This window comes from Sinohyriopsis cumingii, chromosome 14 (genome assembly GCF_028554795.1).
Source record: "Sinohyriopsis cumingii isolate HCF-2022 chromosome 14, ASM2855479v2, whole genome shotgun sequence".
Classification (NCBI taxonomy): domain Eukaryota; kingdom Metazoa; phylum Mollusca; class Bivalvia; order Unionida; family Unionidae; genus Sinohyriopsis; species Sinohyriopsis cumingii.
In genome coordinates this window covers 10,796,918-10,811,761 of record NC_142974.1, presented here as the reverse complement: position 1 = coordinate 10,811,761, position 14,844 = coordinate 10,796,918, and the positions used below count along the sequence as shown (strand labels likewise).

Genomic DNA, 14,844 nt, shown 5'->3' with positions numbered 1-14,844 from the left:
CAAGAGTTGTTCAAGGAAAAAAGTTACTTTTCAACCTGTGTTAGTGACAGTGCCAGAAGAAACCGTCACCGAGAACAACCACTCGCGTCAGGACAGGACTGTCATGGACATTCCTGAAAGGTCATTCCGGGAGGACACTTGTCTGACAATACCTCATGTAGAGACTGTAAGAACATTACACACTGTCCCTAGGACATCTTGGTTACCCAAAACATGTTGTACAGAGACTTGTTTATATTTCACTTTGATCGTTTTGATGTGTTTTTTATTCCTGTACATAACTATTTGGCTTTTATGTATTTTTGTCTTTCGTGTTGTTCATATTTGAAACATTCAATAAACGTGTCCTGAAAAAAGTATATAAACTCTTGTCCTGTTTGTTTTCGTGTCACAAGTGACATTCCTAACACTATGGCTACCTCTGCTGTCTCTGTTCCCTCTTCCTCCACTGTCAAAGTCATCGACGAACACTTAGATCGTGCCAGTTGGGAGGCTTTGTATCTTCGCCATCCCTTTAACATGCTCATTGCTGGACCTAGCGGTTCAGACAAAACCGAATTTGTCAAACGTTTGATCGAACATAAACATCATTTGATCGATCGACCACCTCAACGCATCGTGTGGTGTTCCAAAGAGTGGCAATCGGCGTACAGCCTCTTGCGAGAAAGTCAAGGCGATTCCATCGTGTTTGTGGAAGGCATTCCTAAAGAAGACGATGGCATCGTCTCTGACTCCCGTCAAACCCATTTGGTCATTTTCGACGACATGTTAGGAGAAGACGAAGAAGAAATTAAACTGTGGTTCACGCGCAAAGGGCATCATCGTAATGCCAGTGTCGTTTACATCACCCAAGATTTGTTTCAACAAAGTAAAGCCCATCGCACCATCAGTCTCAATGCACATTACGTGATCTTGTTTAAAAGCCCTCAAACCAAAAAACAAATCATTTTGAAACCTGGAGGGAGCGGTACTCTAGGAGGGGTCATCATTCGCTCTCTCTTAAGATGGGATCCTAATGCTCCCAAACTTCTCCCAAAGAAAAAAGTCAAACGAAGCTCCAAGAAGAAGAAAAAGAGCCACGGTGTCAAGACCAAATCCCCAAGGAGACCCGTATCTGCAAGAACTTCTCCAGTGGCGGGACCCTCCTCTTACCAGACACCACCCCGGAAAAGAAAAGAAGCCCCCAGAAAAAGAAACAGAGAAAAAGTCCCCAGAAAAAGAAAAGTCCACAGAAGAAAACTAGTCGCAAGAGAGGCACTTAGGCCAGGACGAAACCTTACACTCGGAAACCACGACCTGCAAAGGCGGTGACCGCGTCTCCGGTAGCCTCAGGTTCATTCACTTCCCCGTTGATGTCACCAAGAACTCAAGAGTACTTGGAGACGTTGATCACACCAAGAACATCTCCGTTGATGACCCCAAGAACTTCCCCAGTGGCAGGTCCCTCCAATTTAGCGGCAGTGTCCGCTGCTCATAAAGTACCTTCTCCCAAAATCAAAGTTCAAGAGAGATCGGGCATGTCACAAAGTTTACTGGATTTGTCCAAGCAAGAATTGGCTCGATTTAGTCCATTACGTACCCCTGCACGACGTGTCATGCCTGTCCTGAAGTTGATACGCCGTAAAGACAACCAGTGGCGACGCGTTCCAGCATAAAAATGGCCTGTGACTAAGTAGGGGTATCAGTGTTTTTGGTGCTGAAGACTCAGCTATGTCACCCTCCAGAAAACATCCCTCTTCTAAACAACCCCAAGGAAAGAAAAGGAAAGGACTGCCTCCTCGTTTAGTCAAACATGGGGACATGTTATCTGTCCTGTCCAAAGCTTCTCCACCCCTACGAAAAAAACTCATTCAATCAGCCTCCAAAGAGGTCATCAATACTGTTTGCGAATGTTGTTTAAACGTCTTGAAAGGCACGATCCCTTTGTCCAAACACCAGAAACAATGCTTAGGCAAACATCGTCACGTTCTTCGCCAAATGGTTAAAAAAAATCCCTTTCGTCAAAAGAAGAAGATGTTGGTCCAACGTGGAGGCATTTTACCCCTCTTGTTAGGCCCCTTACTGAAAGGAGTCTTGGGAACCATGTTGGGAGGACTGGTGGGAGCAAGATAAAAAGGCCTTCTGAAGTCCCAAGATCTCAGAATCGACCCTTAACAACCCCATGGAAGGACGAAAACTAGCTTTTGTGCCTTACAAACGATGGATGGAATACCATCGTTGGCAAGAACAACACACCCCGCATTTACCTCCCAATCCCAATTTGAGCGAGATGTCCCAGTTACAACACGAATTGCAGTCCTTGATGGATCGCCAAGATTTGTCCGAAACAGAAAAATCGCAAAAGTACGGCCAACTCTTGCAACGACTGCAACTCTTTCACCAGAAAGCTTTAGACGAAACAGCTCTACCCACTCTGAAAGATTTTAAGACCTTGATGAAAAGTCCAGCACCATCATCACTACCACCACCACTACTACCATCCCCATGGGGTCACCAGAGATGCTACCCCACGAAGACCTGAGGAAGAAGAGATGCGAGAAGTGTTTCAAACACCGTCAGCAGTTCCCATTTCAAGTAAGATTGCAGCATCCTTGTTGACCCCGTCCCCCACACCCCAACGAGAAGAAATGAAAGCTTGGGTTAAAAAGATGATGTCCACTCCTCCTTCGACAGAAGTGAAAAAGAAAGAAGGGAAACCAGAAGTGAAAAAAGAAAAGAAGACCAAAGATATTCCATTGCCACCTCGACCACCACTACCTTCGACTTCTACTCCCGTAGCCCATCGGACACGTAAATCCGTTTCCAAACCACCCTTTCGTCCCACTCAAAGTAGCATCACCGAAGAGTGGGTAATTTATTAACACAAAAAAATGGAGAAGGTGTTAGCCAGCATTTACTACGATCCCTCCCATCCTGCAGGTTACGCAGGAGTTCAAAAATTGTATCGTGCTGCCAAAACGCGGCTGAAAAGTCTCCGTTTACCTCAAGTGCAACGATGGTTACAAGAACAAGCTACCTACACTTTACACAAACCCATTCGACGCAAGTTTGCCAGAAGTCGCACCCGAGTGGAAGGCATCGATCATCAATGGCAAGCCGATTTAGCCGATGTCTCTCATTTGGCAAGCTACAATCGTGGCTACAAATATTTGTTTTGTGTCATCGACGTCTTTTCCAAATTTGCCTGGGTCGTACCCTTGACTTCCAAATCGAGCAGCGAGTTAGTGCGAGCCCTGCAACGAGTGTTGAAACAAAGCGGTCGTCACCCTCTTCGATGGCAAACGGACAAAGGTACCGAATTTCTGAACCAAGCTTTCCAAAAAGAATTAAAGAAACGTGACATTCATTTTTTTACCACCGAGAATCCCGAAACCAAAGCCAGCATCGTGGAACGTTTTCAACGCACTTTGAAAGAACGCATGTGGAAATAATTTACGCATCACCACACTCTGTAGTACATCGACATCTTACCGCACCTGGTGCAAGCGTACAACCAATCTTACCATCGAAGCATCGGACGTGCCCCGCAAGAAGTGACTCCCGAAAACGAAGTGTTGGTGTTTGAGCGCCTGTTTGGTACGTCCCCGACGAGGGCTGTCCCCAACAAAAGTGGAGTGTTGGCCGTAGGAGATTGGGTACGCATTGGCAAAACCAAACGCACTTTCGACAAAGGTTACTTACCTAACTGGACGACCGAATTGTTTCGTGTCACTGGGCGAGTGCATGGCCGTCATCCTGCCGTCTATAAATTGGAAGACATGAACGGAGAAGTGCTCAAAGGAACGTTTTATTTGCTCGAGTTACAAAGTGTCACCAAAAAAGAAGACGACGTGTACGACATCGAAAGCATTCTCGAACGCAGAAGCCGCAAATCGTCTTTTTCTGCCAAATCTTCGTAGTGTATTGTGTCATCGGGGCAGCCATCGCCAATTTGAATTTGCAACAAGGAGACAAACAATTGTGGACCACTTTATTAAGCAGTTGCATCGGTTACCTACTTCCCAATCCCTCTCTGAAATTCTCCTCGAACGGGAACAACGGGAACCTTGTGTCCAGTGCCAGTGTCAGTCACCACTCCAACAACAACAATAACCCCATTTTGAGCGGAGACACGCCTCTGACGTCCAGTAACCCCTCGGACAGCCACAGAACTCTGGAATTATGAGTCACCAAAACCAATTTTACTTAACCTTACCCAGTGACAGTTCCATGGAGGTGTTTCCCAACAACTCGTTGTGCTGTTACACGGCGAAATTACCTCAGGCCATTCCATTAGATCACGAAGCCCATTGGGAAGTGGCTTTGGTAGAAATGATTTGCCCAACACAAATCAAAAACATCACTGAAACTCAAAACTTTTTTGACGTCGAAATTCTGAACCAAACGGTGCAGCAAACCATGACGACCACTAATCAACATAAATCACTTCTTGCGAAGACCGCACTACCCCGCAGCATCAGTGACACTTCTCCTCCTTTTTACGTTTATCACTTTAAGATTAACCCAGGCCATTATTTTAGTGGTCAACATGTGGTGGAGGCCATCGCTGACAAATTCTATGCAGCATTTGACAAAGTTCTGACCGGACTAAAAAAACGTGTCACCATTGAGTACCAAAAACTGTCTCATCGTCTACTCATTAAATTTGAAAGTGAGGAAAAAAGTATACGTATTAAATTTTGCCCTGGATTCAATGACATTTTGGGTGGAGACCTCAATATGGTCACGGATCAGCTGACCAAAAAGATTCACATGGCAGACATTGACAACAACAAGCATTTTGCGAGGTATTTTCGTTTCCCGGTAGAACTGAACCAGGGACTGAATTTGATCTTCGTGTGTTCCGATGTGGTGGAGTACTACGTGGTGGGACACACCTCCGTACCGTTACTGCGTGTCATTCCCTTCAAAGTGAATAGTACCACGGTCAATGACAAGGAAGGTGGAAACACTTATCACGTCCACCGCGAATTTGTACATCCTCACTATTTACCCGTCAGCAAGTCTTATTTGGACACGGTCAACATTGCTATAAAAGGAGATTTGGGACAAAATATTCCATTCACCAAAGGGAAAGTCACGGTGAAACTCCATTTTCGAAAACGGTTCTCTCACGACTCGTAAGTAAGTCATGTATCCAGTGTACCGAGGGGTTGCACGACAGCGAGGACACGGTTTAGGAGATATGTTAAAATCGGCCTTTCGTTCGGTGGCCCCGGTGTTGAAACCGATGGTGACACGCGGATTGCACGCCTTGAAAGATGCCGCATTGACGCAAGGCAAAGAATTTCTCCAAAATGTCATCATCGACAAACAAAACCCTAAAGAAGCCTTCTTGAGGGCAGGCAAAAATGTCTTGTTGCAAACGGGTAAAGACATTTTAGGCCGACGAGAAACACCTATAAATACCCTGCACGCTACCGAGTCAAGCATTCAGCAAGGACAAGGCAGAAAGAGACGACGAAGAAAACACCCTTTCACCAGACTTCACACGTCTAAAGCTAGAAAGACAAAGAAAAGAAGAACCGTTCGAGAGTTAGAAGTTTTCGATTATTGAAGTATTGAGACACAGAAAAAATGATGCACCGAGAGTCTTGCGCCTGTTCCAAGTCGGAACTGGATCTGTTTGCCATGCCACCCACCATAATGACGATGCAAGAATCCCAGTGGATGGAATTTCATCCCGTCTCCTCTTTGACGGATTCCGCTCCCATCGAGTTTGAAATCAAAGGACAGCCCGAAGATTACATCGATCTGAATAGCAGTTACTTGTACTTGAAAGTTAAAGTAACCGAAGTGGACGGTGACCCTCTCATTGATACGTCCAGAGTAGCTCCCGTCAACAATTTCATGCATTCCTTGTTCAGTGGAGTGGACTTGTATTTGAATAACAAACTGGTCATCAGCAGCATGGATACTTACCCTTACCGAGCGTACCTGGAAAATCTCTTGACGTGCGGAAAAGAAGCCAAAAACACTCATCTGGATGCTTGCGTGGTACGGAAGCCTGACGCATTAGGTGCAAAGTTCGACAACACTACAATTGCTGGGGATGATCAAAATTTATCGGGATTCTTAGAACGAAGAAAGAAAATTGCACTAAGTCGTAGTTTAGAACTGATGGATCGTTTGCATTTGGACATGTGGTTACAAGAAAAGTATTTGCTGAACGGAGTGGATGTCCGCCTGAGACTGAATCGCACCAGTGCCGCTTTCCATCTGTTGTCTAATACTAACGATTACAAAACTGTCATCCAAGAAGCCAGACTCTACGTGCGACGTGTGGAAGTGTTACCTAAAGTAGGTAACGACATCAGTCAGACGTTGAGCAGAACGACCGCCAAGTATCCGATCCGACGAGTGGAAGTGAAAACCTTCACCATTCCTAGGGGACAGCGATCCATGATCGAAGATCATCTGTTCCAAGGACAGCTATCCAAACGTTTGATCCTTGGTATCGTCGAGAATACGGCCTTCAACGGAGCTGTCGATAAAAATCCTTTCAACTTTCGACACTTTGGCATGTCCAAGATTGAAGTCAGTCGCGATGGCAAGACCTTGTGTACCCGACCTTTCGAGCCTAACTTTACCCAGAACAATTACTTGAGATCGTACTTGTCCCTGTACGAAGCCACGGGACAGTTAGGAACCAACACCAGTCACGGTATTTCGTACGAGGATTATGCAGGAGGCTATGCTTTGTGGGCTTTTGATTTCACTCCAGACCAAGGCAGCGACGAGGGACATTTCCACCCTATAAAATCAGGCCAGATTCGAGTGGAAATTCAGTTTCCAAACCCAGCCCCTGATGTAACGGTGAACGTCATCCTGTATGCAGAATTCGATAATACCATAGAAATCAACAGTTTGAGAGAAGTCATTCTAGACTATTAGAAGCTATGGAAGACTGTTATCAATCTTTACCTAGTGGAGAAACTTTGGACATGGAATGTGAAGAGACTGTGGAAGAAGAAGTTACCATGATGAAGTCGAGATGGCCAGAACAAGAAGCCCATTTAGTCTCCTGTTTTGCCAAACACTTGGTGGAAAAAATGACGGAATTGATCAAGAAAGATTGCTATGGATGTCAAAACGATCATCCCAGTCAAATTCAACACGATAAATGCCTGATGCTGAGTCAAGAAGAAAAATTGGACGAGTATCTGGACGAAGCTTGGAGTCTCATCTCGGACGAAGTCGTGTTGCATCAGTGGTATAAAGACTTGCGTGAACATTCTTTTCCACCATTAACCACGCAAGAGATTCATCGTATCGAAGGTGTCCTGAATCAGAGTGGGGAGACGAAGCGAAGAAACGGTTATTTCTCAGACATTTTCAAGCAAAAAGTCAGGATCGAATTGATCACTTATTATTACCTGTGAAGAAGAAAAAAAACATGGATACCTGGGAACTTTATTACCTTTTGAACCACAGTTCGTACACGGCTTCTTGGAATCCTGTCGTCTGTGCTAAAGATGAACTTCCTCATCGCAAACCTCAAGACCATCTAGCTTATGTGATCAACACGGACGACAGTCATCGCCCAGGAACCCATTGGATAGCCGTCGACTGTCCTCAAGAAGGATGTGTGGAATATTTCGATTCGTACGGATTGCCCCCTTTGGAAGACAATATCATTGACTTTATGAGAAGAAATGCTCAGACCACCCGATTCAATAATGTGAAATTACAAGGCACAGATTCCTTGGTGTGCGGACAATATTGCGTGTATTTTCTGCATCATCGCAGCCTGGGCTATTCCTTAGAACATTTAGTGACTCATTTTGATCCTCGTTCTTCTTCTCAAGCTAGGAAACGTAGTGTCCATCAATGGCCTAATGACTTCCAACAGTGGAAATCACAATTTCATTCACAACGTTGTCAACCCTGTTTAAAGTAGAGTGTTAGTTGAAAAAATGTTTATGATTGAAAAAATGTTTGATGTTATATTGTTGTATTAATGTTAAAAAATGTTAGAGTTGTTTGTTAGTGTTAAGTGATTTTGAATACAAAAATGTTGTGTTTTGAAAAAAATGCCTTTGTGGTTTGTTTGGCTATAAGAATCTTGATTCCTGTTCTTTGACTTCTTACTATCCCTCTCATGACACTCATTGAAAGTTCCGGCTCGAAAACCGTGGAGGGATGTTTTCCTTCACGTCCGCGCTTTGACTTTAAAGCCGGGGCTGCCTCCAGTCTAACCATCCATTGTTGACTCATCCTCCTACGAAGATGTGCTCCAAACTAGCTAAGCTAAACGAAGCCTACGTGAATTTACATAGGGTCAGACACAGTCTGACACCGAAGCCAGAAGAGATAGAGAATGTGAGAATGTTAAAAGTCACTGAAGACCTGATAGAAAAGCTCTTCAGAGAAGAAGTGAAGAGGGAGTAAGAAGAATGGACAGAGAAGTACAGACTTAAGAAACAGCAGAGAGAGCAGCAACAGCAACAACAGCACAGCAGGAACCTGAACCTGACAGAGGCTTTGTCGATTGTCGTATCGACACCAAAGAGTTCTTCTTCTCTTTCCGAAGAAGCAGACCTATCGTCAGAAAGTCTATCGTCAGAGGACGTCGCATTCTTAGAAACTAAAAGATCGCCCTAGCTTCAACTTCACACAAGCAAAAAAAAAAAAAAAAACAGCCCTTTTTCAGGGCTACCCCAATCTCTAGAAAAGAAATAACAATCGATTTACCAATGCGTGTATGTAGAGTAGTGTGAATATAAATACTAACTCTTTTCTGGTGTGATTGTATGTGTTTGTGTGGATAGTAGATAATGGTCATATTTTTTGCTGTTTGACGTGCGTGGAGAGTAGATTTGGGGTTTGATTTGATTGCTTTGCGTATGTGAATAGTATATTGAAGTGATTAATGAAAATTTTAGAATAGTGATGGGTAGTATAAAAAAGTGAGTGAGTGTTTCTTTTCGGTCCGCGCGTTGTTTGGTCATAATCTAGGTAATATAAATTTTGTTTTAGATGTTTTCCTTCACGTCCGCGCTTTCACTATAAATTGAAAATCGCTTGACAGTCTAGCTAACCTGTTCATTCGTTGACAAGACAATGAATACCAGAATTGTGAAACTGCTAGAACTCCAGATGCACCTGGAATATGCCAGGCACATAGTAAATGAACTGGCCGCGGAGGCCATAGTAGAAGAGGCAAGGATAAAGAAAGAAGAAGAAGAGAGAAGACAAAAGGAAGAGGAGGAGGAAAAGAAAATATGAGAGAGGATGGCTTACAAGATACCAGAGACAGAGGATTGGGGTAATGAAGCCAATCATCCTCCCTCTGCGCTCCCAGTCAAACGAGTCAACTGAAAAGATTGGAGTAGAAGATGTGTGTGTGGTGCCAGACATGGAAGGTGCCATCATTAACCAGGTGTGCTGGAGTTCTTAAAAAAACAGCCCTTTTCAGGGCTACCCAAACCTTTAGAAAAGAAATAGTAATCGATTTGCCAATGTGTGTAAGTAGAGTAATGTGAATATAAACACTGACTCTTTTTTTTCCTAGTGTATGAGTTTATGTATATGATTGTTTGTTTATAAGGGCTAGCATAGGTTAGTGTGGATAGTAGATTATTGGGATTTGATTTTAATGCTTTGCGTGTGTGAATAGTAGATTTGGGGTTTGTTTATTGCTGGTTGACGTATGTGGATAATAGATAATATGAAATGAGAAAAGTAGGGGATGTTTTCCTTCACGTCCGCGCGTTTTAAGTAATGATCTAGGTAATATAAATTTTGTGTCTTAGGGGATGTTTTCCTTCACGTCCGCGCTTTTTGTATAAGAACCCACAGTGTTGGTCGTTCGCACCGTTCTACGGAATAACGGAAAGAAAATGGTAGCTGTATCTAACCTGTTCAACAACTTGGTACATATATACTATTGGATAATGGATGGTATATATGTAGTGGAGAGACTAGAAAAAGAATGGAAGATAGCAGAGTACCTGGACTACGCTAAATGCCTAAACGTAGCAAAAGAAGTGGTAGCAGGAATGATAGAAGAGGAGGAAAAGAGATTGAGAGGTATGATGAATCCTGCCTATGTCAGAGTGGGAAGCCTAAAGGAAGAACTTGACAATGCAAGCAAAGTCAGGTGCTTTCTTGAAAATATGTCGCATGGACCGAGTGCTCTTTTGTGGAGAGAGGTCTGGACAGACTGAAGAAAGGAGAGGAGTTAATGAGAAAAGTGATGGAGGTAGAGGTAAAAAAGATTAAAGAGAGATGGAATAAAGAAAGAAAAGATCAGGAAAACAAAAAGAAACAGGTAGAGTTTGAGAGACTCAATCAGAATTGGATCAAAGTCCAGGAAAAGTTCAGAGCCTTGGGCCATCCGGACTGGATGCCAGAGGAGGAGGAGAAGAAGAAGAAGAAGAAAGAAATGATGGAAAATGTGAGAACTTGGTGGAAGAATTGGAGGAAATAAAAGAAGAAGATAATGATAAAGCCCAAAGGCCCTTTTCAGGGCCACTCCAATCTCTCGAAAAGAGATCGACTTTCAATTGCCTACCCCATTTTTTTATATTTTTTACAAAAACAAAAAAATAGAGACCCATCAGGTCGGGACCTTATTAAAATAGGGTCCCGACCCTGTTCCATTTCCCCTTGACGCTCAACAGTCCCATCTTCCCATGTTCAATTTCCCTTGTCGCTATATGTTCCCAGGGTTTTTCTCCATGTTAAATTTCCATAGTCGCTATATGTTCTCAGGGGTGTTTTTAATGGTAAGTCCCATTGTCGCTATAGGATCCCTTTTTACTACTTTCATCATTCTAAAATTTTACACAATTCAATTGTCGTGCTCACTAAGTTTATATTTGAATTCTCAAACGCATAAACTGTTATGCTCAGCGCCGTAATTGGAAGCGTTAGCTAACGAGCTTTTCAGTGGTACTAGGGTGATTTTGTAAACCTACCAGAAGCTGGATTCTACGAGATTCTGGCATTTCCCACGTGACAAGAACCTCGCTATTCCCGACCTGCACAGCTTTCACGTTCTCAGGGGCTGCAGGGAAATTCGGACCTAGCTCTGGCAAAGAACAACAATTTTTGGTAATAAAAAATAGGTCGATGACAAATAAAATTGTTGATTATAAAAGTCTTTAAGGCTGCACCAATCACGATCACAAAAAATTGTTAGAGAGAAGAACCTAAGTTAGGTTTGTTTTATATACCGTTTAAATGTATGCATATAATTTGAACACACAATCACACACACACACACACACACACACACACACACACACACTTTATATATAAGGTGATTTGGATTTATAATTGTGGCTTTAATACTTTTTCAGTTATATCGCTACGATATCTGCAGTGTGGCAGTTCATAGTGACGCCTAATACTGGGGGCATCATGATCACGTTATCTTGACACCAGGCCGACCAGTTCTAAAACTAGCCTCTCAATGCTGAGCTCCAGGCGAGGCAGCTGCTAGTACCATTTTTGTAAGTCTCTGGTATGACAAGGCCTGGGTTCGACCCCGGAATTCCAGCATCCCAGGCGAACGCTCTATCCACTTAGTCCAGCGGAGCGGTCGATTTTAAATAACAAATGTTAGTTAAATGGATGATGATTTATCCTACGACTATTACTACTTCTCTCTCTCTCTCTCTCTCTCTCTCTCTCTCTCTCTCTCTCTCTGGTGCTCTTTGTCGGGGACATTGTTATAACACTTATAGTTTCAAATCTTGTTTCAAAATTGAATACACAAATATAATTACTGACCTCAAAACAACTACCTAAATATCAAATTCCCTGCGTTTTTATTCAAATTTAATGTCTATACATTTGTTCGCTAATTATAAAAATATAAGCCTTATGCGTGTGTTATTAAACATAAGTAAATCGGCTTCTCATTGATACCAAACAACTGGAATAAAGAGATAAATGAAAACGTCATTCGTTATGCGGTAAAGTATAAGAAAGTTCAGACTTGTTTAGCTATCATGGACATGTCATCAGCTGATTGATCCACATAATACATTTCAATACGAGAATGAAGTCCTGCAGCATACCTGTTGTCAATACAAGAATGAAGTCGCACAGCTTACCTGTTGTCAACGTATACATGAAATCTACATCTTACCTGTTGAGTCATGTGTCAAATCATCAGCATTGCAATAAATCGTTATATCCATTAAAAGAAGCACACACCATCCAATGCAAGTGATTTTGAAGCTCATTTTCTTCTCAGTCTGTGCCTTCCAAATACTAGTAGATGTTACACTGATGTAGAAACTTGCCACTTGCGCATTCGTGTTATTACGCATGCGTCACTCTGTAGTACTGATCTTAAGATAACAGTAAATCCCGACGTAGAGCCTCATATTCAGTTAATATTAGCCTCCCACAATATATTATGTTTTTCATGATCGACGGATGTGTCCTAGTCGTCTTAGACATTGCTATCGTCTCTCAGCATCATCTGTCATCATCTCCTTTGCGAAAGGCTATCAAAAGATGCAGTAAAATATGTTTCTAATTAAGTTTCCTTACATCGTTTTTAGATAAAGATAGTATATCTGCTCTGCCTTAAATATTTAGCCATTTATACAAATAAAGTTAGCTTAGAATTTTGACCTTGGTTAAGTCTTTGTTATGTCTGATATAATGTATTTGACGTGAAAGTGGAATTCATGGTATGTCTCTATTTCACTCGTAAAGAGGTGCATACATTATTTGTCAGTCCCTGTATGATGTCTTTCTCCTAAGGCAGTCCGTACACGGGTTGCGTGGGGATTTATTTATAGAAATAGGGTAAAAGGGTACACTATTTCAAGCAGACATAATGTTTCAAGGTAAAAGCATGCGTGGCGTGCTTGGCTGAAACTTGGGAGTAAAGATGTGTTCGGGATGAACTGTGTTGGATTGTATTGTGTCATGCATATGACAGACCTTAGAAGAGAGTGCGCAATCTACCCATGCTGGACGTGTGGTACTGGAGCATCAGTCAATTACAGTTTATGTTCGAGTTGTGGTGATAATTTTCATGATGTTATTTTCGAGCTTTAGGCCAGACATAAATAATGTAAAGAATTGGGACACGCATAGAATCCAGTGTAGCATCAACGGAATCCACCATATTTACTGCGGGCGTATAGTTTTTGAATGTAGCACATAGCTGATCGGCGTTTGCCTGTAAGGAATGTTCAGCCTCCACCCCAAGATTGTTCGAGCGAAAGTATTGGGGACTGTGGAACTTTGGGTGTAGCTACTGCATACTTCCTCATTAAGTAGGGTCATATGAAACATTGATTTGGTGTCAATGACTGGGTCAATGTCGTCGATACCTGATCACCCGGTAACAATAAGGTCCGTAACACGCCCGCCAGCATGCTTACAGAGAGCGGCACATTACGCCCTTTGTTCGCAGAGTTTGCAGATTTTGCGACCACTGTGATACGGCACAGGATTATGTCTTTTTCTAAAATCGAATGTTGAAAGCTTTACACATTTCAACAGAATGGTTATTGCCGATAACGTTTTGCCAAATACAACTTCTGTATTATAGGAGCAATCGAGGGTAGTTTCTTTGGCTGTTGTGCCGACAGAAAAAGTTCAATTACCCATAGCTGACCATTGGTTGATTTAAGGTAATCTGGTGCCGCCAATGTTCAATGTATATCTGATTTGCACCCTCGTCCCACCCCAATCCGAATCGGTACGCGTCAATTCGAAGCTTTCTGATCTGCGTCATTGCATCTTTATCGACAGAATCGATACTATGCCAATGAATCGTGTCCTTTGTATGATTGCTTTCCCACAGTACTATTTGATCTCGAGAGCGAGATTTAATTCCAGAGTAGAGAAGCTAATAGCCCAGCTGTTTGTGCATTGACTTCAAAGCCCTCGCACAGGATGGTGTCCCTGGCGGCAATCATCGATGCAAAGCTAGTTGTAAGGATTTCGCGGTAGGCAGCCTCTATACCGATGTCATTGTGCACCCGAACAACTACAATGACGGGAACGAGCTTGAAATAACTTAAATGTGTTTCTGTCTCGTTTTTATTTTTGATGTTTGATTTTTATGCTTCAAAACAAAATCAAATAAATACAAGCGAGGATGATTTTTTTTTACTGTCACACAAATATTACCATTTATTAAGGAAGGCAGATACAATCTATCCGAGATCTCATTCAGACAGTTGCTGAAATTTGCGAAAAAATAATTTCGACAAAATAAGTGTGTATGCTTGTGCTTGTTTGGTTGTGATTGGTCGTGTATGCAAAATACTCGCGTGGGAGATGGGGCTGCAAAGGTTTTAAGAATTAAAACATCATATGCTCAGGTTGCTTATGGTTTAGACATGTTATTGTCTTGCTCAAGAATACGAAACAAAAAAGAAATAACTTATGAAAATGGGGTGTTGTTGCACAAGGGAACATACATAAATAACAGCAATAAAACATTGTAAGCTTACAACATGCAAGTCTCTACTCGTTCCTGTTTGCATATCTACACACTTGACATATCGCACCAAGCTGAGATCCTAATACATTTGTATCCATGTTAAGTGCTAGTCCATCCTCATAGAACGTTACCGGGCCCATCAAGCGTCGTTGTGAAATTTTACTGGGCTAGACATTGAACCGGCATCTATATACCTAAATTATGGCCTGCCATTTTGACTCGATATTTCCCTCACTGAAAACCATGGCTCCATACTTTATAACAAAAATAATACAAAAGTACAAATCTCCCGCTGCGATATTTCATTATGGCTACTGACAGCATTTTGTTCCCAATAAAGAATGAAAATTCTATTAGGTGTCATTCTAATTACAACATCCAGTTATATATCTCAAAGCTTTATGTATATATTTATATAT

At 42.4% G+C, this 14,844-nt stretch overlaps 1 protein-coding gene across 1 annotated transcript in view; it reads right to left on the bottom strand.

Moving 5' to 3' along the window:
- LOC149783239 (uncharacterized) overlaps positions 1 to 12,299 on the bottom strand; it is a 65,004-nt gene extending 52,705 nt beyond the window's left edge. The window contains exons 1-2 of the mRNA XM_089931446.1: positions 12,101 to 12,299; positions 10,923 to 11,035 (exon numbers count right to left, since the gene is read on the bottom strand). Coding sequence (XP_089787572.1) covers positions 10,923 to 11,035; positions 12,101 to 12,284 — 297 coding nt within the window. The 5' untranslated portion in view covers positions 12,285 to 12,299. The remainder of the gene's footprint in view (positions 1 to 10,922; positions 11,036 to 12,100) is intronic.
- Positions 12,300 to 14,844: the final 2,545 nt, after the last annotated feature.